At 45.2% G+C, this 23,566-nt stretch overlaps 1 protein-coding gene across 2 annotated transcripts in view; it reads left to right on the top strand.

Moving 5' to 3' along the window:
• Positions 1-5,009: 5,009 nt before the first annotated feature.
• Positions 5,010-23,566, top strand: part of UXS1 (UDP-glucuronate decarboxylase 1) — an 84,217-nt gene continuing 65,660 nt past the window's right edge. Inside the window, exon 1 of one of the 2 annotated variants that reach the window (XM_045550353.1) lies at positions 5,010-5,240. In XM_045550353.1, coding sequence (XP_045406309.1) covers positions 5,147-5,240 — 94 coding nt within the window. In that variant the 5' untranslated portion in view covers positions 5,010-5,146. The remainder of the gene's footprint in view (positions 5,241-23,566) is intronic. The other variant, XM_045550352.1, reaches the window with a different exon arrangement.

The raw sequence follows: 23,566 nt of genomic DNA, 5'->3' as shown, positions 1-23,566 counted from the left end.
ACATCAACTAAGTCATGTTGATAGTGTGGACCCTTGATATGAAATGATGAAAATCCCACACGAGTGCATGATGTTAAGAAGAGGGGAGAATGGGTGTGGGGTTATATGGGAACTCTGCACCATCCTCTCAATTTTTCCATAAATCTAAAACTGTCCAAAAAAAATAGTGTATTTTTAAAAAGACTCTTAGCAATGGGAATGTTAGATATGCAGTTTCAAGTTATTTATATTGCTGTGATATTAAACCCATCTGTCTCCCCAAACCTTTGGGAAGAGCTAGTGCATTCACTTATGCTGGGGTAACGATGTGGGAAATAAAGCAGCACGGCAGCGAGGCCTATCTCTGGTCTCTCCCTCTTCTGAGACCGATGGAAAGGGGGCCATATCCTCTAGGAAGGGATTCCAGTGCAGGCACTATGGTCACTGACCAGGAGGAAAACCCCTGTGGCCGTGGCAGAGCCGGCACAGAGGGAAGGAGCAGTTTCATGGCAGGCAGCGCAGGAGATCTGCCACCAAGCTTTCTTTCTCACGTTTCTTAGAGGAAGATGTATCAATCGAGACCTAGTCAGGAAAGCTACTGTATTTCAAACAGAAGGAATTTAATATGGGGGCTTGGTTCTAACGATGTTGGCAGGATTAAGAAGTGCCATAAGGGCTGGGCACAGTGGCTCACATGTAATCCTAGCACTTTGGGAGGCTGAGGCATGGGAGGATTGCTTGAGGCCAGGAGTTTGAGACCAGCCTGGGCTACATAGCAAGACCCTATTTCTTGAAAAAATAAAAAGAAGAAAAAGAAGAAGTGCCAAAGGGGGAATAAAGAGTATGGCAGAACAAAAAAGAAAGGGGCAATCCCCAGCCACTGGAAGCTGTGAATGCCTGTGCATGGTCAGCTGTGGATTAGCTCAGAAGACAGGCCTCAATTATAGGAGGTAAATGTCTAAAAATGATCCTGTCTCCCTCGGGGCTGCTGGAATCCAGAATCACCCCAGCTTTGCCACAGCTACAGCAAATGCCAGCAACTTCTAGCAGCCACTAGCAATGGCCACCCTGGAAGAGCCAGATGCAGAAGCATGTCTCTTCTACCCACTGATGTTTCACCAATGACTTCTCTTGGCAGAACCAAATAGGAAGCCTGGAAGATGCAGTGTGCATGCTTCAGACCCAGGAGAGCTCAGAATAGAGTTCAAAAGTGTAGATGGAGGCTAAGACTACTAGTGAGCCAAACAAAGACCCCCCCCACCATTCTCTATCAAAGCCTTTGCTCCCCAGCAACCTGGCCTTTGTTATTTCCTAAGGGATGCCCCTGCCCAACCCGTATGAGACAAAATCCTATACTATATCCTTTCAAATTCAGCTCATGTAGCTCCTGCTCTGCAAAGCTCTCTCTATCTCACTGTTCTTACCTGGAACAGTGCTGTTTTTTTAAAAAGGAAATCTCTGATTTGCAGCAACTGCTCATTTCCATGGTGTAAATACTCCCAGAGGAACAGTCAGCTCTTGTGAGCCTGTACTAGCTGGTTCCAGTGAGGCAAACCACACTGGCCTGAAAGCACGTCTCCCTCTTGTGAAAGTCTTAGCCACTCATCCGACCCTGTCCTGCTATGAGCCCTCATCACGTTCTCCCATGAATAATAGTCATTTCTGTGAAAATCTCCACTCTCCTACAGAAAAGTGTCCTTATATAGGGGAAGGCGTGGCTTAAAACCCCATGGCTATGTGACTGGTAGCCTTGTCACTTACCAAACCAGGTAACTAGTAATCCTATTACTTACCAAGTATTTGGACACTCACCAAACTCTCAGAGCTTCAGTTTTCTCATCTATCGATGACAGCAGCAATATAAGTTAGTATAGCCAGTAAGGAAAGCAGTGTGGAGGTTCTTCAAAAAATTAAACAGAGAACTACCATATGACCCAGCAATTTCATTTCTGGATATATACCCAAAAGAACCGAAAGCAGGGTATCGAAGAGATATTTGTATTCCCATGTTTATAGCAGCATTATTCACAATAGCCAAAAGGTGCAAGCAACCCAGATGTTTATCCACAGATGAATGGATAAAGAAAATGTGGTACATAAATGGAATATTATTCAGCCTTAAAAAAGAAGGAAACTCTGTCATTTGAGACAAGATGAATGAACCTGGAGGACATTGTTTTGTGAAATAAGCCAGGCACAGAAAGAGAAATGCCACATGATCTCACATGTAGAATCTAAAAGAGACCAACTCATAGAAGCAGAGAGTTGAATGGTGGTTAGCAGAGGCTGGGTGTGGAGGTGGAGGGATTGGGAAGATGTTGGTCAAAGGATACAAAATGGCAGTTAGAAGGAATTAATTCAAAAGATCCATTGTACAACTACAGTTAATAATAATGTATTACAAATTTGAAAATTATGAAGAAAGATTTTTAAATGTTTTTGCCACAAAAAATAAGTATGTGAGGTAATGCATATGTTAATTACTGGTTTTAGCCATTCCATAATGTACACATGTATTAAAACATCATAGTGTACATCACAAATATATGTAATTTCTATTTGCCAATGCAAAAATTATTTGTAATCTGACTAGGGGGTGGGTGGGGAGGCAAGGGCAATATATGTAAACTAAACTTTTGTACCCCAATATGCTGAAATAATAATAAAAAAACAAAAAAAAAAGAAAAAAACAAAAAAAATTATTTTTAAAAAGATTAAACAAAAAGACAGCAGCAACAGCAGCAACCCTGCCCCACAGGGCTATTACAAGAATTAAATGACAGTGAAAGCGCCTTGCGTAACAGTCCCTGGCACATTTTAGGGTTTTAATAAATGTTAGTTTTCTCCCTTCCTTAGGCTTTGAACACTCTAGGAGAGAAGCCATATTATGATTCATTTTTTAATTACTCTAAGTGTCAAGAACACTGCCTTGTGTAATAATTGCTTAAAAATAGTGTTAACATATCCATTGGAAGAATGAGGGAGTTGGTGGGGAGAGGGGGATGAGCCCAGAACCTGTTGGGGGAAGTGGGGACAGGCTGGGAAGAGACAAGGGCTGCAAGGAGCACAGGAAAGTGTGCTGCCTGTGCCACCGATGGTCCCCAGTGGAGCTGGGAGGGTCTCTGGGGCATCTCCTTTCCCTTAGGCCTTCTTACCTCCACTGGGCACATACTCACTATAGCTTACTGCCCAATTCTCGCTGCGTTTGAGCTGAAAATCAGGGTCTTGGGACACCAATTGCCTTCTGGGTGGCAGTAATGACAGCAGCAGCTACTTTAACTGCAGCTGCTAATAGTATTTCCGTATACTTAATCCAACGGGGTAGGAGAAGTTGGCAATAGTGTTTAGCAGCAGAAAAAACACTCAACTAGGAGTGCTGGGCTTAAGGAGCTTTGTGCAAAAATAGCAAATACTCCACAATTTTTGATCTCCTTAAATTGATAAGATACTTATCAATTAAACCCTACCTACAACCTAATATATTTGAAATCTGTCTAGAAGCTTCTGTCTGATTTTGCTGGTAGGTCAAATGTCAACATAATCTTTTCTTCCATCTCTGCTCCTGATCTTTAATCTAAAAACCATGGAGTCATAGCATGGGAAGAACTCGCTCTAGGTTGGTACTTTCTCTTTTCAAAAACCACGGCTATAACCTAAACCCAAAATGTCAATGATGAGGAAATAAAGACTCAGAGGCAAAAATCAATTTACTCCAAACCAGTCTGCTTTGGAGGTCTGGCCCCTCTGGAAGCTCCAGCCTCTGGCTCCCATGCCAGGTGTTTTGTCACCTGGCAGCCTCCTTGCATACTTCGGAGACAGGGAGCTGGGCTTCTGGAAGGAAGGCCACTCCAGTTGTGAGCGGCACGGAAAGCAGGGTGGCTCTGCCCTCAGTGAAACTGCTCAGCTCTTGCCTTCTATTCAGCTATTCTCACTACATTTATGGGGAGGGATGGGATGGGGTAAGGTGCTATCAGAAAATCACAGCATTTGTGCTGTGTACCTTTAAAGACATATTACTGCTTTGATTTATTCCTAGTTATGGTAATGAATATTCTCGGAGGTTTCTAAAGGGGGTATTCCATTGGGTTTAGCAACGCCACTCCCGGCTCCAATTTCTCCCTGTGGCTGAAGATCAGCACCTGTATCCTGAAGCTCCCAAACACTTTAAGGGGTCTCTCTTGACCTGGCATCACTCAGATCAGATCTGTGTGTACCTGTCTTTTCTCCTCTCTGGACCAGCTCTCTGTGGATCCAGTGATGAGTTTCTGCTATCTGTGGATCTTTGGACACACCTCCTTGCTTTTAGTAGGCATCCAATAAATGCTCATCAAAGAAATAAATTCAGATAACTCCTATGCAATCAGTACAGCACCCCAATTCACCTCTATGTTAAAATAGATACACACAGCTAAAAGATTGGAATGAAACACGATGAAACGTTCACGGTTTTTCTCTAGGCAAAGACGGTGCAATTTCATGTCTACTTTCCTTTTCCTAGTTTATGCTAAATTTATACGATTAGTATTATATTTTTTATAATAATAAAAGACCCTTTATTTTTAAAATAAAGACATCCCAGTCGATCACAGCAGAGAAAAAAATGCAGCCGGATTTGACTCTGGCAACGTTCAGGGGATTTATCATTTTGACTGCCGCTATTAGAACTAAGAAGCCAACAAGGCATTCAAAGAACTTCAAAGACACGGCCAAGCTCAGCAGAAGTATGTGTTTCGTTCCACAGCAACACTACAGCGCGCACCGCGCGCCCCGGTGGTTCGGAAGCTCGGCGACCGCAGCCGCTCTCGGTTACGGGGACGCACTTCAGCCGGACGCATCCAAGCGTCCGAGCAAAACACACCGGGACGCGCATGCGCCGCGTCCGCCCCGCCAGCCCACTAGGCCACATTCTTCGAAAACAGAGGCGCGCGCGGCTGCAACTGCGCCTGCGGGGAGAGGAGGCGCGAGCGGGGCGCGGAATGGGGGGCGGAGCCGGAGGTGGGGGCGGAGTCGCGCGTGCGCAGTGGTCCCACCGGCAGGAAGCCCGGCGCGCGGAGGCGGAGTCGCGCGGGCGGCAGGGGGCGGGGCTGTCCCGGGCGGCCGCCGCGGCGCATTGTGCAGCAGGCGGGCCGCCGCGCGGCAGGGCACTGGACCGGCGCGGCTCCCGGGGATGGTGAGCAAGGCGCTGCTGCGCCTCGTGTCTGCCGTTAACCGCAGGAGGATGAAGCTGCTGCTGGGCATCGCCCTGCTCGCCTACGTCGCCTGTGAGTGCGCGCCCGTAGCCGGCTAGGGAGCCCCATTCATTCCTCCGCGCCGCGGCGGGCCGGGCGGCGGGCTGTCGGGGCCCCGGGGCGCCCCTGCAGCCCCGTGTCCCACCCCGCCCGGGCTGTACGTGCGCTTTCTGCTCGCACCCCTTTGCGCTCTTGCAGCGAAGCAGCTGCCCAACTTGGGCGCAGACCCTCGACCGCTTAGGCCCGGGCGCGGAGAGCTGGCGGCCCGGCGGAGGGGCCGTTGCCCGGCGCGGTGACCGCCGGGCCCGCACGGCCAAAGCGCAGCCGTCCTCGGCTGACCCCGCGGCCCCCCGCCCGGTCTCGTGAAACAAGGCGGCAGCGCTGCTGTCCACGTCGCCCAGGGATCCAGCGAGGGTCCCGGCCGGCGGTTCCGGAGCGTGCCGCGCGGAGACACCCTTGGGGACACCCGCGGCCGCGCCGCCGTGTTGGTTAAGTAGGATAAAAATACTGTTGCCATTGGCAGAGCCCCCGCTCCCACTGCTTGTTCCTCAGGAAAATTACTCAGCATTTAACTCTTGGGGAGCCAAGCGTTGCCGGCCCTAGCCGGTGTCCGGGCGAAAGGGCACCCCATGCCAGGTGTCCCCCGGGGCCAGCAGGGAGGCACAGCTCGGTGACCGGGCGGGGCGTGCCCGTGGTTTTGTTGTGTGCGGTTCTTGTTTTCTGTCATCTTACACACAGCCTGCTGCCTGGAGACAGGGTTAAGAGGGGCACTTTGCAGGCAAGTGGTGGACCTTCTGCTTCTTAGGGAAGGGAGAAACCACGCTTTTTATTTTTAAGATCTATTCGATGGGAGAATATTTTAATTGCTGCTATTAATGCCTTGCCGAGTACCAAAATTGGAGTAGAAATAGCTCCCTGTGTGAGCTCCGTTTGAATCCTAGCCACCCAGACAGACACACACTGAAGTGAAACCACCTGCTAACCGGTTGAGTTACCAAGATCTGATTCCCGAGTTAAGTGGGGACTTCACTTAACTGAAGTGACTTCATTTGAGCTCTAGGAAGACAAGTGTGAGTACAACCCAGTCTGTCTGCTCCAGCCCAGCTGTTCGGGAGGTGGAGCCGGGAAAGCTGTAGCAGGACTCTAGGTTGCTAGGGAAGGTTTCAGGCCTGCAATGGGTGTTAGATGTGAGTAGTTTTGCAAGGGAGGGAGATCTGGCCTGAAGTGTGTGTGGTCCATCTTGAGTAAGAAAGCTGGAACTCAAGAGGAAAGACTACTTAAAGTTTTAAGTTTTCTTTGTTACTATGACAATAATAATACTTAAGTTTGTTAAGTGCTTAACCCCGTATATGTAGTCATGATTCTTAGTGCCATTGTCTCATTAATTATCTCAACAATGGTAGGAAATAGGGGCCGTAATTATTCCCATTTTAGAGGTGAGGAAATAAAGGCCCAGAGAGATTAGGAAGTTTATGGATAATCACACATAGTAATCGATGGAATGCCTAAGTCTAAACCTAGAACAGTCTGGCAACTGTGGCTAGAACCCAGGTCTTTGGACATTCAGTGTTGATTTTGGGGGATTCTGAAGTTATTCCTGGGGGTTTAGAATTAATAAGGGAGGGGACTTACAGAGCCATGGAAAGTTTTCACCAATCATTCATTTGATCAGGAAATCTTACCAATTCCTTACTGTTGGTTGTTGCTGAAGTTGGCAGCAGGTGACACCATGGGTATGAAAACACCTGGTCTGTGCCATTAACTGCGTAATCTAGCACAGTGGCTCTCAGGCTTGAGTGTGCATCAGAAACACCTGGAGGTTTTTTTTTGTTTTTTTTTTTTTAAACACAGATTGCTGCCTCCTGCCTCAAGTTTGTGATTCAGTAGGTCTGGGATGTGGCCTGAGAATCTGAATTTCTAATAGGTTCTCCTGTGATGCTATTGATGTGGTCTGAGACCCCACTTTGTGAGCCACTGGCCAAGAGGGTGAGGTGGGCATGAATTGAATAATCATCCAAATGAAGAGTAAATTACAAATTGGTGTGGAGGAAAGGAATGTGAGAGCTTGTGACAGGAACTCCTGATCCTGAGTGAGAGCAATCAGGGAGTAAACTGGGAATGAAGGATATATAGGAGTTAACAAAGGGGGCATAGTAGGAAACACAGTCCAGAAGGAACAGTGTGTGCAGAGGTCCTGTGGCAGCCAAGAGCAGGGACGATTCTAGGAATGCAAAGAGAGGTAGTGTCATTGGAATGTGAAAACAGTACAGTGATGAGGCTGCCTGGGAAGACGGCTAGAGCTGGCAGCCCACGAAATGGGTGATTTCAGCATGATTTAAGACTAGGGTGGAGGCAGTGTTAATAATGAGCAGGTATATTAAGTCTGAGCCACTTTGCAGAGAAAAATGTTACAGGGTTTCTGATTGATAGTATCCAAGGAGGTGCAAATGAAGTCCCTCAATAGTGACACTTGTGATTTCTAATCTCTGCTTTTCCTGATTAATAACCTTGCCCTGCCTGTTACCAGTAAAATCTCACCTGTGAAAACACTGTCCACACTCCCAAATTACACACACCGTCACTGGTAGCCAGCCTTCCTTCTAGCAATGCCCTCCCATTTTCTCAAGTTCTGTTAGTGTTTCTCATTCTACTTCTTTCATCTTTCCTAAAGTCTTTGTTGCCTACTCAGGACTGGAGTCTCCCTCCTTGTCACTACATAACTCTTCTGCACCATGTCTTGAGGGATGACCACATGCCAGCTTGCATTGCAGTTGAGTTCTTTTCCATGCATATGTTTTTTTCCCCCCTCAATGAAATTCCCACTCCTGAGGACAAGGATTGTCTTAGGTGTTTCAGTCCATCGTCGCACTTAAAGCAGTGCTAATAGTTCATTGGAAGAGCTCAGTTGTAGTGAATCAAAAATCATGCCAATCTCCTAGGTAGTTCCTAGGCAGAGACTCAGCTGGAGTTACCTTTAGTGTTTTTGTTTTTTAATACACATGTAGTTTAAAAGGTCAGATATTCTCTGCATAGTTTATAGGCAAATAGCCTCTGCAGGGTTTATTAGGTTAAACAGTATCCCCTGCCATCATTTCCCCTTACCCAGAAGCAAGCACATCACTTCTTTTAGCTGATTATTTTGGCATTTATCTTTGTGTTGCTGCATCATCTGCTTCCTGATTTTTCAGTTGTAGGCATTAGCTAGTGACTTTGTTCTTTGGAGGATAATTGTTTATTCTCTTTCTTCTCCCCACACCTGCTCTCCATCCCTGTGTAGATGCGGTGTTATCTTGAGATCAACATCAAGTATTCACAAGTATGACTTTGTAAATGATATTCAAAGTGAGTCATGTTACACGTTACCTTTTGTTTTCTCTGGAGGTAATAATTGGCTGGCTTGTTAATTTGTTTTACTTTTTATGTGTGATGGCGGATCCAACTCCAGACACTTTACTGGTTGTCTGCGTCTTGCCCCAAGGTGTCGATTAGCATAGGACACCCCCACTGTCAGCACACCACCAGGAAGTGGGGCCCCTGGAGCCTTCTGTACCTGGCCCATGTGCCTGAGGACTGCCCCAGCCTCAGTCCCCTCCTGTTGGCCTGCTCACTGCAGGGCTCCTATTTCCTGACTTCCTCTTTTCTTCTTTCACTCTCTGGTTTGGATGTGGCAGGAGTTGAATTTCTAGGCATTGTCCATAAGTGTCTTTTCTGCCTTCCTATTTGATAGATTGATAGTGTAGAATTCTAGAAAAAATGTTCCTTCAGAGTTCTTATGGTATTGATCCATTACTTTCTAGCTTCCAGTATTGTTGAAGAACTTCAAGCCAGTCCTTTTTCTTCTGGAAGATTGTAGGGTCTTTTGCCCTTGGTAGTCCGTGTTTACACATTCCAGGCCCTCTGCCCCTGGCTGGGGCAGGACTGTCCTTCCCCACCCCTCCTGCTTGGTGGCCTCCATAGACACTGTGCACAGGGCTGTGCCTAAAGCCTGCCCAGGAGCTGAGCAGAAGTGCCGCATGTCGCGTTTGCACCCTGCATTTAACTGCAAATGTCAGTTACTGCCGGGATTTTCTTTCGCTCTGGTTTGGTAACTAGCAATGTTCAAGGTGATGGTGCTCATGGTGCAGCGGCCCCCTCCCGTCCACTCCATTCAGTTGAAAAAACTTAGAATAAATCTGTGTTGTTTTAAGCCTCTGAGGGTTTTTGGGTTGCCTGTTGCTGTGGCTTAACAAAGCCTTGACTCATACATCCCCAGTATTCAGAAAGCCACAGTGCTAGGCCATTTTATCCAGCATGTTGGGTAGTTTTGTGTCCTTGCAACCCAGAAACACTTTTCAGTTTGGGGAATTTTCTTGAATTATTCTTTGGTGATCCTCCTCTGCCCCCCCATTTTCTGTTTTCTCTCTTTTTGGAATTACTCTTATTCTGATATAGAATTGCCTGGACCAGTCCTTTTGTTTCCTATTTTCCACCATTTTAAAGTTTAGCTCTACTTCCCCATCTTTGCATTTATACTCTTGTACGGATTTTTCCTAAATTTTATTTTTGTTGTCCTTTTTCACGTGTAAGAGTTCTTTTCTGTTCTCTCAATTTCTTAAAAACTAAAACATGGTCTTCATTTCATGGTTGTGTTCTCCTAATGACAGTTTTGCTTGTTGAGTTTTTGTCTTGCTGAAGAGTCTCTTTCCTCCAGGTTCTTTTCCTGTTTCCTGTTTGAGGCTTTCCTCAGATTGTCGGCTCACATGTGTGAGCAGGGGACTGGGGAGCTGAGGGACAGCTCAGCTGAGCTGCGCCGTTTCTTGGTGAGGCCTCCTGACCTCAGTACCGGAGGTCTGTCCTCCCAGGCTGGCCCCTGCTAAGTGGGGTGGCTCGACCACCTGCAGCCTGGAGTTGGGTGGGGACAGGATTATGGGCTTGAGCAGCAACCCGATTGCCCCAGGGACCTGGCTCCACAGTCTGGAGACTCCTATTCTGTCCTCTACAGACATGGAACCACCAGTTTTCTGCCAGGGCAGGTGCTGGAGCTGGGAGTTGTCATGCTTAGACATCTTTGAAAGTCAGACTTCCTGTCTTAGCAGCTTCCTCATTGGATTCCAGATACACCCAGCCTGGCCAATTCCTGACCCTTTCTAGGTGTAAATTGGCTGTTTCCACTGCTTGCTGGGGTCCCGTGTCCCCCTCATTCCTCTGGCCGCCCCTCTGCCCTGCCCATTCCACCTCTCAGCAGCAGGTTGCTGGTCCTCCTCCCCTTTCCCTGTCCATCTAGATTTATTCTTTAAACAACAAAAACAAGAAGTCAAAGGGGAAAAGAGACATTTTCCGACATTTTAGTGGGGTTTAGGAGCCATTATCTTGTCACCTTCAGCTCTGAAAAGCTATGAGTTGCGTCATCTAAAAATATTTATGTAAATTTTGGTATATCATGGATTTTGTTGTGATGGCATTTCAGTTGTACATTTCTTTCCTGTCATTTTTACTCCACTGAAAAGACAGAAAACCTGAAAACCATATAAAAGAATGTTTTATATGCATTAGCTTTACATTTATGGTAATAGACCTCATACTTCTTTGGGGTTGGACTTTTGTTAGAGTATACTTTTGCCCTTAATATGATCACCTCCCACGTGACTGGCGATTGCCCTCATAAATTCACTTGGGAAACAATTCCTGGCCTGCTGCCACAGAGGATGTGCTGCAAGTTAGACGTTATCATGACGGCAGCGGGCTCTCAGGGAGAAAGGGTAGCTAAAAACAAACATGTTGTACCAGTGGTGTGCCCAGACTCACCAGAGTGTGAGAATCAGCTTGGGCTGGTTAAGTGCAGATTCCTGGGGTTCTCCCTGGACCTGCTGGATAGGACCTGGGGATCTTCTCCCCCTTCCTCGGGGGTTGGGGGATAACCCGAAAATTGTGGTGAAACTTCGACATTTTATTTGGAAAATTTCCATACCTATTTTCTGTCCTTTCTTCTGAAAGAATAATTTAGCGAACACCCACATACCCTCCACCTGGATTCACCAGTTGCTTTCATTCTTTCCACATTTGCCCTGTCTTGCACTCTCTTCATAGTAAATACATATTTTATATATACGTTTTTTGTTGAAATATTTGAAAGTTGCAGACATCAGAATACTTAACCTTTAAATACTTTATCAACATCTCCTAAGAATAAAAGCATTCTTCTGTATGATTTTATTACCATTATCACACTCTAAAAATTAACATCAATAATATCATCTAAGATACAGTCCATATTTAAATTTCTCCCAATTGTACCAGAAATGTCTTTTATAGCATTTCTGGGTTTTTTATGTTTGTTTTTGTTTAAAATCTAGGATCCAGTCAAGATTTACAATTTGCATGTGGTTATTATGTCTCTCAAGTTTCTAGAGCTATTAATGGCATAAGTTTTGTTTGTTCATTTGTTTCTCTCTCTCTCTTTTTTTTTTTTTTTTAAAAAAAGACCAGACCAATTGTCTTGTAAAATGTCTCACATTCTGGATTTATCTGATTGTCTCCTTATGATTAAATTCAGTTAAGCATTTTTTACAATTATGCTTGTTAATTGGCATTACATCGGGGATATGTAATGTCTGGGTGGTCCCACTGTGAATGATGCTAACTAAGTGTGATGCCCTCGAAGGAGTGACCTCTGCATCGTTTCATTTTAGAAGTACATTTTGCAGTCCACAGTCTGTGGGGTGAGTCTCAGAAACTATGACTATCTTTTTCTCCAGTCAGTGCATTAGGTGTCTGTTTTATGTCCTTGTCTGAACCAATTTCTGTACTGGGGATTGCACGTAATGATTTTCGAACTTTGTAAATCCTTCTGTTTATTAACTAGCATCCTTTTGAAAAGAACTTTCCCTCCCTCTTTCTCCTCTCACTCTCTGTGTTAGTTTTCTGTGGCTGCTGTAGTGAATTACCCCAAGCTCGGTGGCTTCAAATAAAACAAGAGAAATTTATTCTCACAGTTCTGGAGGCCAGAGTCTGAAATCAAGGTGTTGGCACAGCCGAGCTCCCTCTGAAGGCTCCTCGGTGGCGCCAGGGCTTCTTGGCTTGTGCCTGCATCGGGCCATCCGCTGCCTCTGGTCACGGGGCCTCCTCATCTTCTGTCTGCCAAGTGTCTCCTGAGTGTTTCTTATAAGAACATTTGTCACTGAATTTAGGGCCCAACTGGATAATCTAGGGTGATCTTTTTGTTTCACGATTTGTAATTCCATCTGCAAAAATACTTTTTCAAGTAGGTCATGTTCACACGTGCTAGGATTCAAGATATCCATGTTTTAGGGGGCCACCATTAAACTTACTATGGTCTTTTTTTAATCACTGTGGACTCATGGATTCTTTTGGTCTTTGAGCACTTCCTTGATCACTAGATGTTGCAGGCTTATCTTACTCTTTTTTCTTCCCAAACCTGGGATCCCTCAGGGAGCCTGTGTTCCTTTCAGTGGAGAATATTGTTTAGAAACTGGGGTCTGAGCACTAGTTGTACCCATCGTTAAGGGGTTGTCATTGCTTCCTACCCTTTTAGTGGGCAAAGCCAGAAAATGGACATTTTTTTTTCTCTACGTCATGGGATGTCTCTAAGGATTTTTTTTCAATCATGAGTTTATGCTGGAACCCAAAATTAAACCTTAACACATTTCTTCCTTACCTTCCCCCATTCCCTTTTCTCCATAATGAAAATCTTGTTGCCAACAGCAGTATACTCAATTTATTCCATACTACTTATAGATAAAATAGTTTCAGAATTGCTACATGTATGCCACTACCAACAACAGACCTAAGAAAACTCAGGATTTCTTTATAGTTCTTTTGTCTGTGGACTATATCCCACTAAGGATGTACAAGGATGTATGGTTAGAGTATTGTGTTCAAAAGTTACTTGAAATAATTTTTTTCTGTGTCTGATACAAGTTGTTTACTTTTGTTTTTGGTTTGTATTCAATTTTAGGGTTTCCTTTTTTTCTTTCTGATTGTTTAAAATATGTAAACCATTTCCATGGTTCAAAAGTTAAACTGTACCAAAAATTATACTGAAATATCTCTCACTGTAATCTGTAGCCTCTCCACTCAATTCCCTCCTTTATTAATTTGTTTTATCCATCCTATGTTTCATTTTGCAGATATAGGCATGTGTCTGTGTGTGTACATGCACATACTGTTTGTTTTTGCCCCAACAATAGCATACTGTATAGACTATTTTGCATCTTTTTTTTCTTGCTCCTGGAAAGAAATGTGTATCACTTTATAGAAGTTAGAGCTACATAGTACTCCTGTGAGAGTGTACTGCAGTTTATTTGACCAGTCTCCTAAGGAATGACATTTAAATTATTCAAAATATTTTACTATTACAAATACCATTGCAGTGAATAGACTTCTGCACAGGCTCCCACCAGCGAAGTGTGAGAGCTGCTGTTTCTTCTTTCGTCCCCCACAGTGTCTTGACAGGTGTTTAAATTTTCAGCAGTGTGAAAAATGGTATCTATCTCCTTGTCATTTAAATTTTCATTTCTCTTATTATGAGTGAAGTTAAGCATCTTTTAAAATGTTTAAGGCATATTGATAGGTCTTTTTCTGTGAATTGTTTATATGTTTGCCCTTTTTTCTATTGAGTTTTTGGTCTGTTTCCCTCGTTTTAAAGAACTCATTATGTATTGGGGATGTTAACTGTCCTTTGTGATGGCAGTTGCACTGCTTTCTCAAGCCTGGTGTAGCATAATACAGAAGTATATTTGATCTCTGTTTCTGGTTCCTGGCACAGAGTTCCTGAACTGGGCAGAATTTCCTGAGTGATGGGAGTGTCTTCTGTTATTCATAATGAGACATCCCCCCCACGTACCTGAGTTTATGCTAATGAGGTTACCTAGCCTGGGGTCCCTAGGAAGCCTCAGGGTGGGGCTGGTCACCAGAAAGACCAAGCCATTATAGGGTTGGAACTCAGCCCCACCTAAGACCTCCAGGAAGGGAGTGGGTGGGACTAGGGGAGCTCTGGGCTGCTGAGCACACAGGGATGGTGTGCTGGGAGGTGTCACACCTGAAAGGACACAGAAACACCCCTCCCCACCTTGCCCTAAGCATCTCTTCCATTTGGGTGTTCCTCAGTTGTGTCCTTTATAATAGACTGGCAATTGTTAGTAAACTGTTTTCTCGAGTTCTGTGAACTGTCCTAGCAAATTATTGAACCTGAGGAGGGGGTCTTGGGAACCCCTGATTTATAGCTGGTCAGTCCGAAGTAGCAGCCTCAGGCCATTAGTGCCAGAATTGAATCAAATCGTTGGACACCCCGTTGGTGTTTGTAGAGTTGGAGAATTGGTTGTTGGTGTGGGAAAAGCCAGATAGAAACAGGGTTTGGGACCTGGGAGTCTGTATTTTCAACAGACTCTTAGCTCTTAAGAACTGGACAAGGTAAGGTGGTCAGGGTAAGATGCTGAGTGCCGTGAGAGAGATGAGACCTGGGACTTCGAAGGAATAGGATGTCTTTAAGGTGCGGGGCGTTGGGCTGGCATTTAGCCGATGGATAGGATTTGGGTAGTGGGGTTGAAGATGAAGGTGACGGCATGAGCAGAGACAGGAGGTGGCAGAGTACAAGGAGCGGGAGTCTTTGAGGCCTGTAAAGCAGAGCATGGAAGCCTGAGCTGACATAAACTCGATTCAGTGAGAATTCGTGCAGCATGGGAAGGGAGAGATTTCAATGAACATGTTTTAAGTATTCAAAGATGAGGGCAGGGAAAAGTATAGTAAGTATTTCATTTTGAGGGCAGCCACTGTAGCCTGAATATTGTGCTTTGCTGTGTGCATCTCTCCTGTGCTCCTGCCTTTCATAGATACGCTGGTGGAATTTAGTCCCGGTGTATGGTACTGCCGTATAGGCCAGTGCTATGGTCTGAATGTTTGTGTCCCCAAGATTCGTATGTTGAAACCCAACCCCCAAGGTGATGGCATTAAGAGGTGGAGCCTTTGGGAGGTGATTAGGTTGGGCATGGGGGGAACCCTCATTAATGGGATTAGTGACCCAAGGGAACTCTGTGGCTCCCTTCACCATGTGAGCACACAGTGAGAAGGTGCCACCTGTGAACATGGAAGTGAGTCGTCACCAGATGCCGAACCTGCTGGTGCCTTGATCTTGGACTTCCCAGCCTCCAGAACTGTGAGAAATAAGTTTCTGTGTATTAGCCACCCCATCTGTGGTATTTTGCTATAGCAGCTGGAATGGACTAAGATAGTGAAGGAATTGAGCACGTGTGTGCTGTGAAGTTGGAGAGGTAACTGGCCTCATGTTAAACATCTATCATGAATAGATTCTCTGTGTGTATTGAACCCACAGCAATGCCTACTTCAAGTTTCTTTTCTTACCTTATGTTTAACAAGTGTGATAGGTTGTAGCGGTTACCTGAAGGATAAATGTGGGAAGGAATGATTCGGGATTGGCCCTTTTCTGAAAGGGGTGGTCTCATTTACTCTGATTCAACTCACCCTGTAACTTGGGGCAAGCCATCTAACCTTCTGTTTCATTTTTTTTTCCCCACTTATAAGATGGAAATACTATGTTCTCTTATACCTTGCAGATAGTAATGATGTTTATAAAATACTGTGAAGAATTGGAAGGATTTCTTTAAAGAGACGATAGCTTCAATTGATGCACCACATGGGGGAAAAAAGATATTTTCAGGTGCGGGTGTTCTAAAGTAACCTGTGACATGGAGGGACTTTTCCCGGGCAGGGAGGGCAATGGCTGCCAGCAAGCGGGAGCTGCTTGGAGTGGGGCGAAGTTTCCTCATTGCTCTTTCATTTAGAAGGATAAGCAGTGGATTTGGAGTTAATCCATCCGTTTCTTTCATCTTTTTGGTTAGGCTTTTTAAGAATTGCTCTAACCAAAATAAGTAAGTGAAGGAAAGCAACAGCAGAAAACGTTTGGACTTCTTCAAAGTAGTCTGTTTTCAGAAGGAGTCTCAATGTGCTAGAAAATGAAAACAATTTTGTTAGGGTGGTGAGATCTTGGAATGTTATTCTGAGTATCTTTGAATATTTTTATAGTATTTTTAGAAATCAAAACAAAACATGCTGGTTCAAAGTGAGAATTTAGTTGACGTTTATACGTCTATACTGTAGGTGACCTGGCTTTTTCTTCTTCTTTTTTTTTTTTTAAAGATGTGAGCAGGCAGCTGGGTTATATCAGCAACAGAAGGTTGAAAGTGTGGGATGGCTCAGTTGTCATCAGGAAAAGGACCAAATTAATGTGACGCTCATTAAGAGACCAGCGATGGCTCTTGTGGAAATGGTCATTAACCCTGAATAATGGGGCCTCATAAACTTGGTGCTTCTCAGCAAAACTTGTATGCCGCCAAATCGGGATCTTCTTTTCTTCCGCTTAGTTTCTTTTGCTGTTCTGTAGAATTTAATTCTAATTCGTATTCCCCTGTGTACACCAGTGCTTTGTAATTATTTAAAAGGCAAAATTTCTATTCCAGGTTCTTAATATAGTAACTGTCCCCCGTACTCCCCCCAATGCAGTTACTGAAATGCAGCCCTAACTTTGGGCAGGAGGAAGGACCTGCTACAATCACCCTGCAATGAGGAGTGATTGAGGAGTGATGGGGGAGATGCTGTCTCCATTTTAAAAATAGGGAAACTGAGGCACAGAGCAGTTAAGCATGCTGCCCCAAGTCTCAGTCTTGCTACAGTGATTCTGTGGTGGCATAGAGGGACCAGAGGAGACCCTAGTGCTGCTCCTACCCCATTTCTTAGGTGTAGGGTTAGTTTAGGTGTAGGCTATATAGCATAAAGTTTATCATCTTAATCATCTTTAAGGGTCCAGTTGTTTATGTACATTCACATTGTTTTACAACCAACCTCCAGAACTTTTTCTTCTTCCCCACCTGATACTTTATATCCATTAAATAGCATCCCACTCTCTCAAGGCCCTGGGAACCACCATTCTACTTTCTGTCTCTATGAATTTCACTACTCTGGGTACCTCATAGAGTAGAATCATACAGTACTTGTCCTTTTGTGACTGGTTTATTTCACTCAGCATAATGTCCTCAAGGTTGAGCCATGTTACAGCATGTGTCAGAATTTCCTTCCTTTTAAAGGCTGAGTAATATTCCACTGTACGGACAGACACATTTTGTTTATCCATCCATCTGTCTGTGGGCACTTGGGTTTTTCTACCTTTTGGTGATCATGAACAGTGCTGCTGTGAGTTTGGATGTGCAAATACAGGCATCTCTTTGAGTTGTTGCTTTCTTTTTTTTTGAGTATATTCCCAGAAGTGGAATTGCAGGACCATATAGTAATCTAACTTTATGAGGAACCAGCATGCTGTTTTCCACAGCGGCTGCACCATTTTGCATTCCCATCAGTAGTACATGAGGGTTTCAGATTTCCCACATCCTTGCAACCACATACTATTTTTTAAATTTGGCTATTATAGTAGCCATCCTAATGGGTGTGAGGTGGAGGTGTAGGCTTTTCATGAAATGTGTCCAGGAAGAAATGTTACTTTGAGACAGCCCTGTTGGGTACCTGCAGGAAGAGAGGTCAGGAGGTATTTTGGAGGATTGGATTTGGAGATATTTCCTGGTATTGCCCTTGTCTTGTGGGTTGCCCAGTGGCATCCTGTCTTCCTGGTGGCCTTGCAGTGGGAGCCCTGTCCCCCTTCTTTACACCTCTGAGGTGGCTAATGGGGGGGTAGTGTGATGGTCCCTGGTGGCCAATCATCATTTTGTCTGGATTGAATCCCCCATAGCCTCAGTTTCCCCGGCTTAGATGGGGAAAGGTCCATGCCTCTGATGGAACAGTAGTATTTTTGCCAAGCTGCTGTGTACTGTGTCTGCAGGCCCGCACCCCCTCCCTGGTTGTTCTAGGTGAGCAGGGAGATACAGGTTTGCACTTGCCCCACAGCAGGGCACCTCCGTGGCCCTGCCCTGCTCCCCCAGAGGTCACCTAAGGCAGCCACACCCTCGCTCCCACCTCCCTGCACATGCCCACCTTTGTCGTGCCCTTCACTCTAGCCATCCCCTATGCCACGTGCACCCCCCCACCTGCAGCCTGCCTGTTCCGCACACAGTCGTGGACTTTGCATCCACCCTCTCTGATGAAGGCTGACATTGTCAAAGCAGTTGTCAAAGCACGTTACGCTAACCTCCAGGAACAGCCGTGTCTCAGGGGCCGTCCCTGTAATGGCCACGCCCTGGGGAGGATGAGCCCAGAGCACCAGTGCCCTCTCAGTTGGGGTGCGGCAGATGGGGTCACGCTGTGGGTGTTGTGGCTTGGAGGGGGGCCTCCTAGTTTCCTCCCCACCTGCTTTCTCTCTCTGCCCTTTGAACCCAGAATGAAAAGGCTGACTTCAAACTGTCAAGATTTTTAAAACTCCCACTTAAAAATTACAAAATAATGTGGAAATAGGAAAATAAGGTGCTCAATGCAGAAAATCTAGAGAGTGAAGTGCAAAGAAGATAAAAATTACAGTCCTCTTAATTCATGCATATTAAAATGCCTTCCCGTCCAGAAATAGTGCATGTCTCTTCATTTAGGCAGATCTTCCTTTTTGACCCTCAGAAAGGTTTGGTCATTTCTTAGCTCTTGTGAAGTTTATTTCCATTTTCTTTCTCTTTAGCATTCTACATAGAGATCTAGTATCAAATATATTACTGACAAAACTTTTCAACAACAAGTAGTAAAATTATCCCCAAGGCCATGATCCCTCTTTAAAAAATTTCTCCTTTGCCTTTTGCACTAATCCATAAGATGTTTACCTTTTTTTCTGGTTCTTAATCGTAATGATCTACCTTCTAGAAGAAATTAATGTAACTTTGCATGTTCTGTTGTATCTTAGCATTCCGGGTTTGGTTAGATGATTGTTCCTCCCTTTAGAAGTTGTGGTGAGAAGTCTGAATGTACTTTTTCTTTCTAACTAGTACTGCCCCTCCCCTTTGGCATTCGTAAACAGTCTCAAATTTAATCGGTGGTGCTGCAGCAGAGCTGGTGTGTGTCAGCAGTTTTCAGCAGAGACGTCATCACTTGGGAGCCCCGTCCGTGCCTTGCTCGTGCCAGGGAACTGACTGGGTCAAAGGGGATGAGCAGGGTGTGTACACCTGAAAAATAAGGTCTCTTATGTGGTTTGAGCCTTACTGGTGCCGGGACCATGGTAACGGCAGGGCTTTGCTCACCTTTTCCACAGCCCTTCTTGTCTGATGCTGGGATGGGGTAGGAAGGATTTTCCCCTTTTCTTGCTCTCAATGGTTTCATACCATTGATTTTTCTTTTTTTTTAATGAAGCTATTCTTTCCATCAGAAAACTCAGGCGATACATTCATTTGGTAGGCTTAGGAGAAATATATTCTATTTTCTATTGTTTGAGAGAAAATATTGCCACATTTCCTTAGGTTGAGCCTACATCAGCTTTAAGTAGAAAAAAGCAAAAGAAACAATGTGGCAGCATTTTCTATGGTACCACGCCAAGCAGTGAAGTTCGGGAGAGGGGAAGGAGAGTCTACTTTCTGTCAGTTAATCTTTGTCGTAATCTGCAGGATCAAAGTCCCATTTTGCTGTCTGGAGATCAGAAGTGGTCTGGCATCTTTCTTCTTCCTTCCTACCCTCTTCCCCAGATTCAATGCTGTACTCTAAATTTCAGATTAAGAGATTTTTGAGTGTTTACTTGTTGAATGGTAACACCATGGACTAGAACACTGAGTGATATCCATGAGCAAAACGTGTGTACAAATTCATTGTCATCCTGCTTCCAATGACAGCACGTGACTTTCTTGGGTGAAGATTTGCAGACAGTGTGTCTTAATTGCATTTCTAAGAATTAGTCGTATACTTATTATTAACATTACACTACGCAGGTTGCTTTCTCTCTGCAGAACCATTGCTGCCCAATACTAAGTAGAGCTGGAGAACCTGGTACCTGGGGCCCAAGGCACTTGGTGGTCAGGGGTAGTTTATAACTTGGACAGTAAGGTATGAGGGTTATTGAAGTTTTGCGTGTCTTGGGGGCTTAAGTTTAGTTCCCAATTTTTCCAGGCAGTATGGGAGCATGTGGAAAGGCTGGCTTCCTTCCAGCTGACCATGTTTGCCTTCCCTTAGGTGACTGGTTGACAGTTTAGTACTGCATGTGTGAATCACCCAAACTTCCCTTTTCTCATTGTATGTGTGTAGAATAAATATATTTTGGTGCTTTTAAAATGCAAAAGGTTTCATACCATTGATTTTCCTGTGATTTGGTTTTTTACTTTATACGTAAAGAAAATTTTTCAATGCAGAGATCTACCACATTCACCAAAATGGTTGCACAGAACTCTGGTAGATTTATATCATTAGTGTGTCCCCATTTAAATAAAAAGAAGGCTTTGCATGAGTTGAGACTTGTAGTGAGAAGTTCTGTTTCTTCCCACAGTTGTTCTTAGAGCCTTCCTGAGTAAGCGAAACCCCTTAAGGATAGAACACAATGTTTAGAACTTTAAAGCTTGGTATAAGAAGCTAGAAGACATTCTATGGGTCGGGAAGGCTGCGGGGCCGGGTGTGCTCAGAACTGCACTGCCCTCCTTGCTGCAGCGATGGAGGCGTGGAGCGGGCTGTGGGACAAGCGACAAGCGGACAGGGCAAGGGCCAGTGCCAGGAGTTGTTAGGATGGGGGAGGGGGTGTACACCCCATGGAGCTCCAACATGGGTGCTGGGAAAGAGCTTGTGGAACTGCTATACACACACACACACACACACACACACACACACACTTTTTGCCTCATCCTTTTACATTTTTTAAATCTCTGTTGTAATGAACATAGTACAGGGGTACATAAACATGGGGATGCATACTCAAGACTTTTTGATAATTGGAAGCAGGTAATCAAAATGGTTTGGAGAATTTGGACATCTTTGTTGACAAAGACAGCAGCTTTCAGGACAAACCATTTGGTAAGAGGGAGAAGTGCCACATGGAGATGACAGGAAGGACCTCCAAGGAGGTGGTCTGATAATGCAGTGGCTGGGCCTGATGGGTGGGCACAGAGAGGGGGGACATGAGGAAGGACACACTGTGGGGGGTCTGCAGCAAGTTGTCCCAGAGAGAAGGGTGGAAGGGCGACGCAGAGGGAGAAGAGGCCTCTAGAACAGAGGTGTGCCTGCGGAGGGGTGTGCTCAGAGGGGTCTCTCTAATGCTTGTCTGACTGTCTCACTGAAACATGGACTGTCTTGAGAGGATTAGAGCAGGTGAGAAGGACAAAGGTGGGCTGCCTGCAGCACAGGTTCTCGGATTTGGCTGCATCAGTGTCACCTGGAGCCTTGTTGATGCCCAGATGGCTGGGCCCCACCCCAGAGTTTCTGACTCGGAAGCTGTCTTACCCCAGGCTGCAATAACAACATTCTGTACACCGGGTGGCTAATAAACCACAGAGGGTTACTTCTCACGGTTCTGAGGCTGAAGTCCAAGCTCAAGGTGCTGGCAGATTCGGTGTCTGTTGTGGGTCCATTTCCTGGTTCACGGATGGTGCCCTCTCGCTGTGTGCTCACGTGGTGGAAGGGTGGGAAGCTCCCTTGGGCCTCTTTGTAAGAGCACTGATCCCATTCATGAGGCTCCACCCTCATGACCTAATCTCCCACCACAGGCCCCACCTCCTAATACCACCACACAGGGGCTGATTATTTCAACATGTGAATTTGGGGGAAACAGACCATAACAGAAGCCCTGGGTGGGGCCTGGGAACCTGCATTTCCAACAAGTTCCCAGGTGATGCTGCTGCCAGGGTCCAGAGACCCCCTTTGTGCAGCAGTGGTCTAAACAGCCATTGTCCTGTCTCATGACAGAGGGCTCCCTGCGCAAGGGAGTTTCTTTTATCCAAGCTTTTAAAATAGAGTAAATTTCCTTGAGGTAGTTAAGTAAATGGTTTTGAATTTCTGGCTCTTCTAATTCACAGGTTTGGAGGATTTTAATTGATAACTTAGTTACAGTTTGGGGGATTTTACATTTTACTTTGAAAGCCATGGTATCACCCTACCTGGACTAGACAGACAAAATCGGCATCCTCTACAGACGTACAAATGTACTTAAAACCTTATTCCTGTGAGTTGTAGAAATTAAAGTAATACAAAAGTATAAAAAAGTTTTCTTACCTCACGTCCCCTAGACTTTCTTCTAGAATAAACAAATACGTGTAGTTTTAAAATGTATGTTGTTTTAAAAAGCAAAACATTGACTCTGCTGTACGTACTATTCTCTAAGTTGCCCTTTTCACTTAACATTGACATTTTTCGTGTCAAGACATTTTAAAGGTCCAGATGTCATCTACAAAATCCTCTATGTCCTATACTTTTAGCCACCTTTTAAAAAAAGTAACATCTTAGGGCAAGATTTTTTTCCCCTGGGAATGCTGGTAGGATTTTATTAGGCAAGCGTATGGGAAGGTATGAGTCACTGACAAGGGTTTTATAGCTGGATTTCAGAAACTGCCGGCTGGGGCTGCCGAGGGCAGCTCTCTCCTGCTTCTGGGCTCTTCCCTGGAGTTTTGGCTTCCCGGAGGGCTGAGAGCAGGGCCAGGACCTTAGGGAGGTCTCATGAGCAGGTGCCCTTTGCCTGAGGCTTGTGGAGCACACTGGTTACTAGACCCTCCTCGGAGGCCCCACATTACCTTTGTATCTGGGGCATTCGTCATCCCGTGTAACCACTCAGGACTAGCACAGGCCTGCAGGCTGCGCACAGCGGGCTCAGGAGTCCAGGCTGGGCAAGGTCCAGGGTTTGGGGCTGAAGTTTCTTCAGGTCAGGGAGTAGGCAGAATGCCTGTCCGGTGACTGCTACTCTCTGGGGTATGTCAACTTCTGACCTTTAGCACCTTTCGGTGGGAATTAGACTGGGAAGTGCCCTCACCTCTGCACAACCTCTTTCTAATTTGAAGAACTAAAAACAGTATCTTCTAATTTGAACCTTCTGGTCGGTTTACATAAAACTTTCAGTGCTTTTCTTATTTTTTGTTTTCTAGCCTTTAAAACTGTAGAATCAAATACTTGCTAGAAGGAAAATGCATATTCTTATCTGCTTTGAGAAAGCATTTTGGTTGTGCCACCTCAGTTTATCCAAGGCGAGTCGAGTATTTGATCTTTTCCAGTGCAACTAGAGTGGTTGGGGTTCTTTGTGGGTGAGTCAGGGTGCATCTTTCTTGGGCACACTTAATTTTTTAGTGTTTTGTTCAGATGGGGGAGGCGGGAAGAGTACAGTTGGGTGGGAGTGGGCAGGCTGGGTTGGGGGGTCATGATTTCCCCAGGACTTCAGACTTTGCTCTTGATTTTTACCTGGTGGGCCAGTCTCTGTGCAGAGCTGTGCCTTTGTTCCCAGCAGGAGTCATGCAGATGTAATTGGTGGG

The sequence above is a fragment of the Lemur catta genome, chromosome 4, assembly GCF_020740605.2.
Source record: "Lemur catta isolate mLemCat1 chromosome 4, mLemCat1.pri, whole genome shotgun sequence".
In the NCBI taxonomy this organism is placed as follows: Eukaryota; Metazoa; Chordata; class Mammalia; order Primates; family Lemuridae; genus Lemur; species Lemur catta.
Note: the sequence above shows the minus strand (reverse complement) of the source record. Positions and strands in the feature narration are given on the sequence as shown.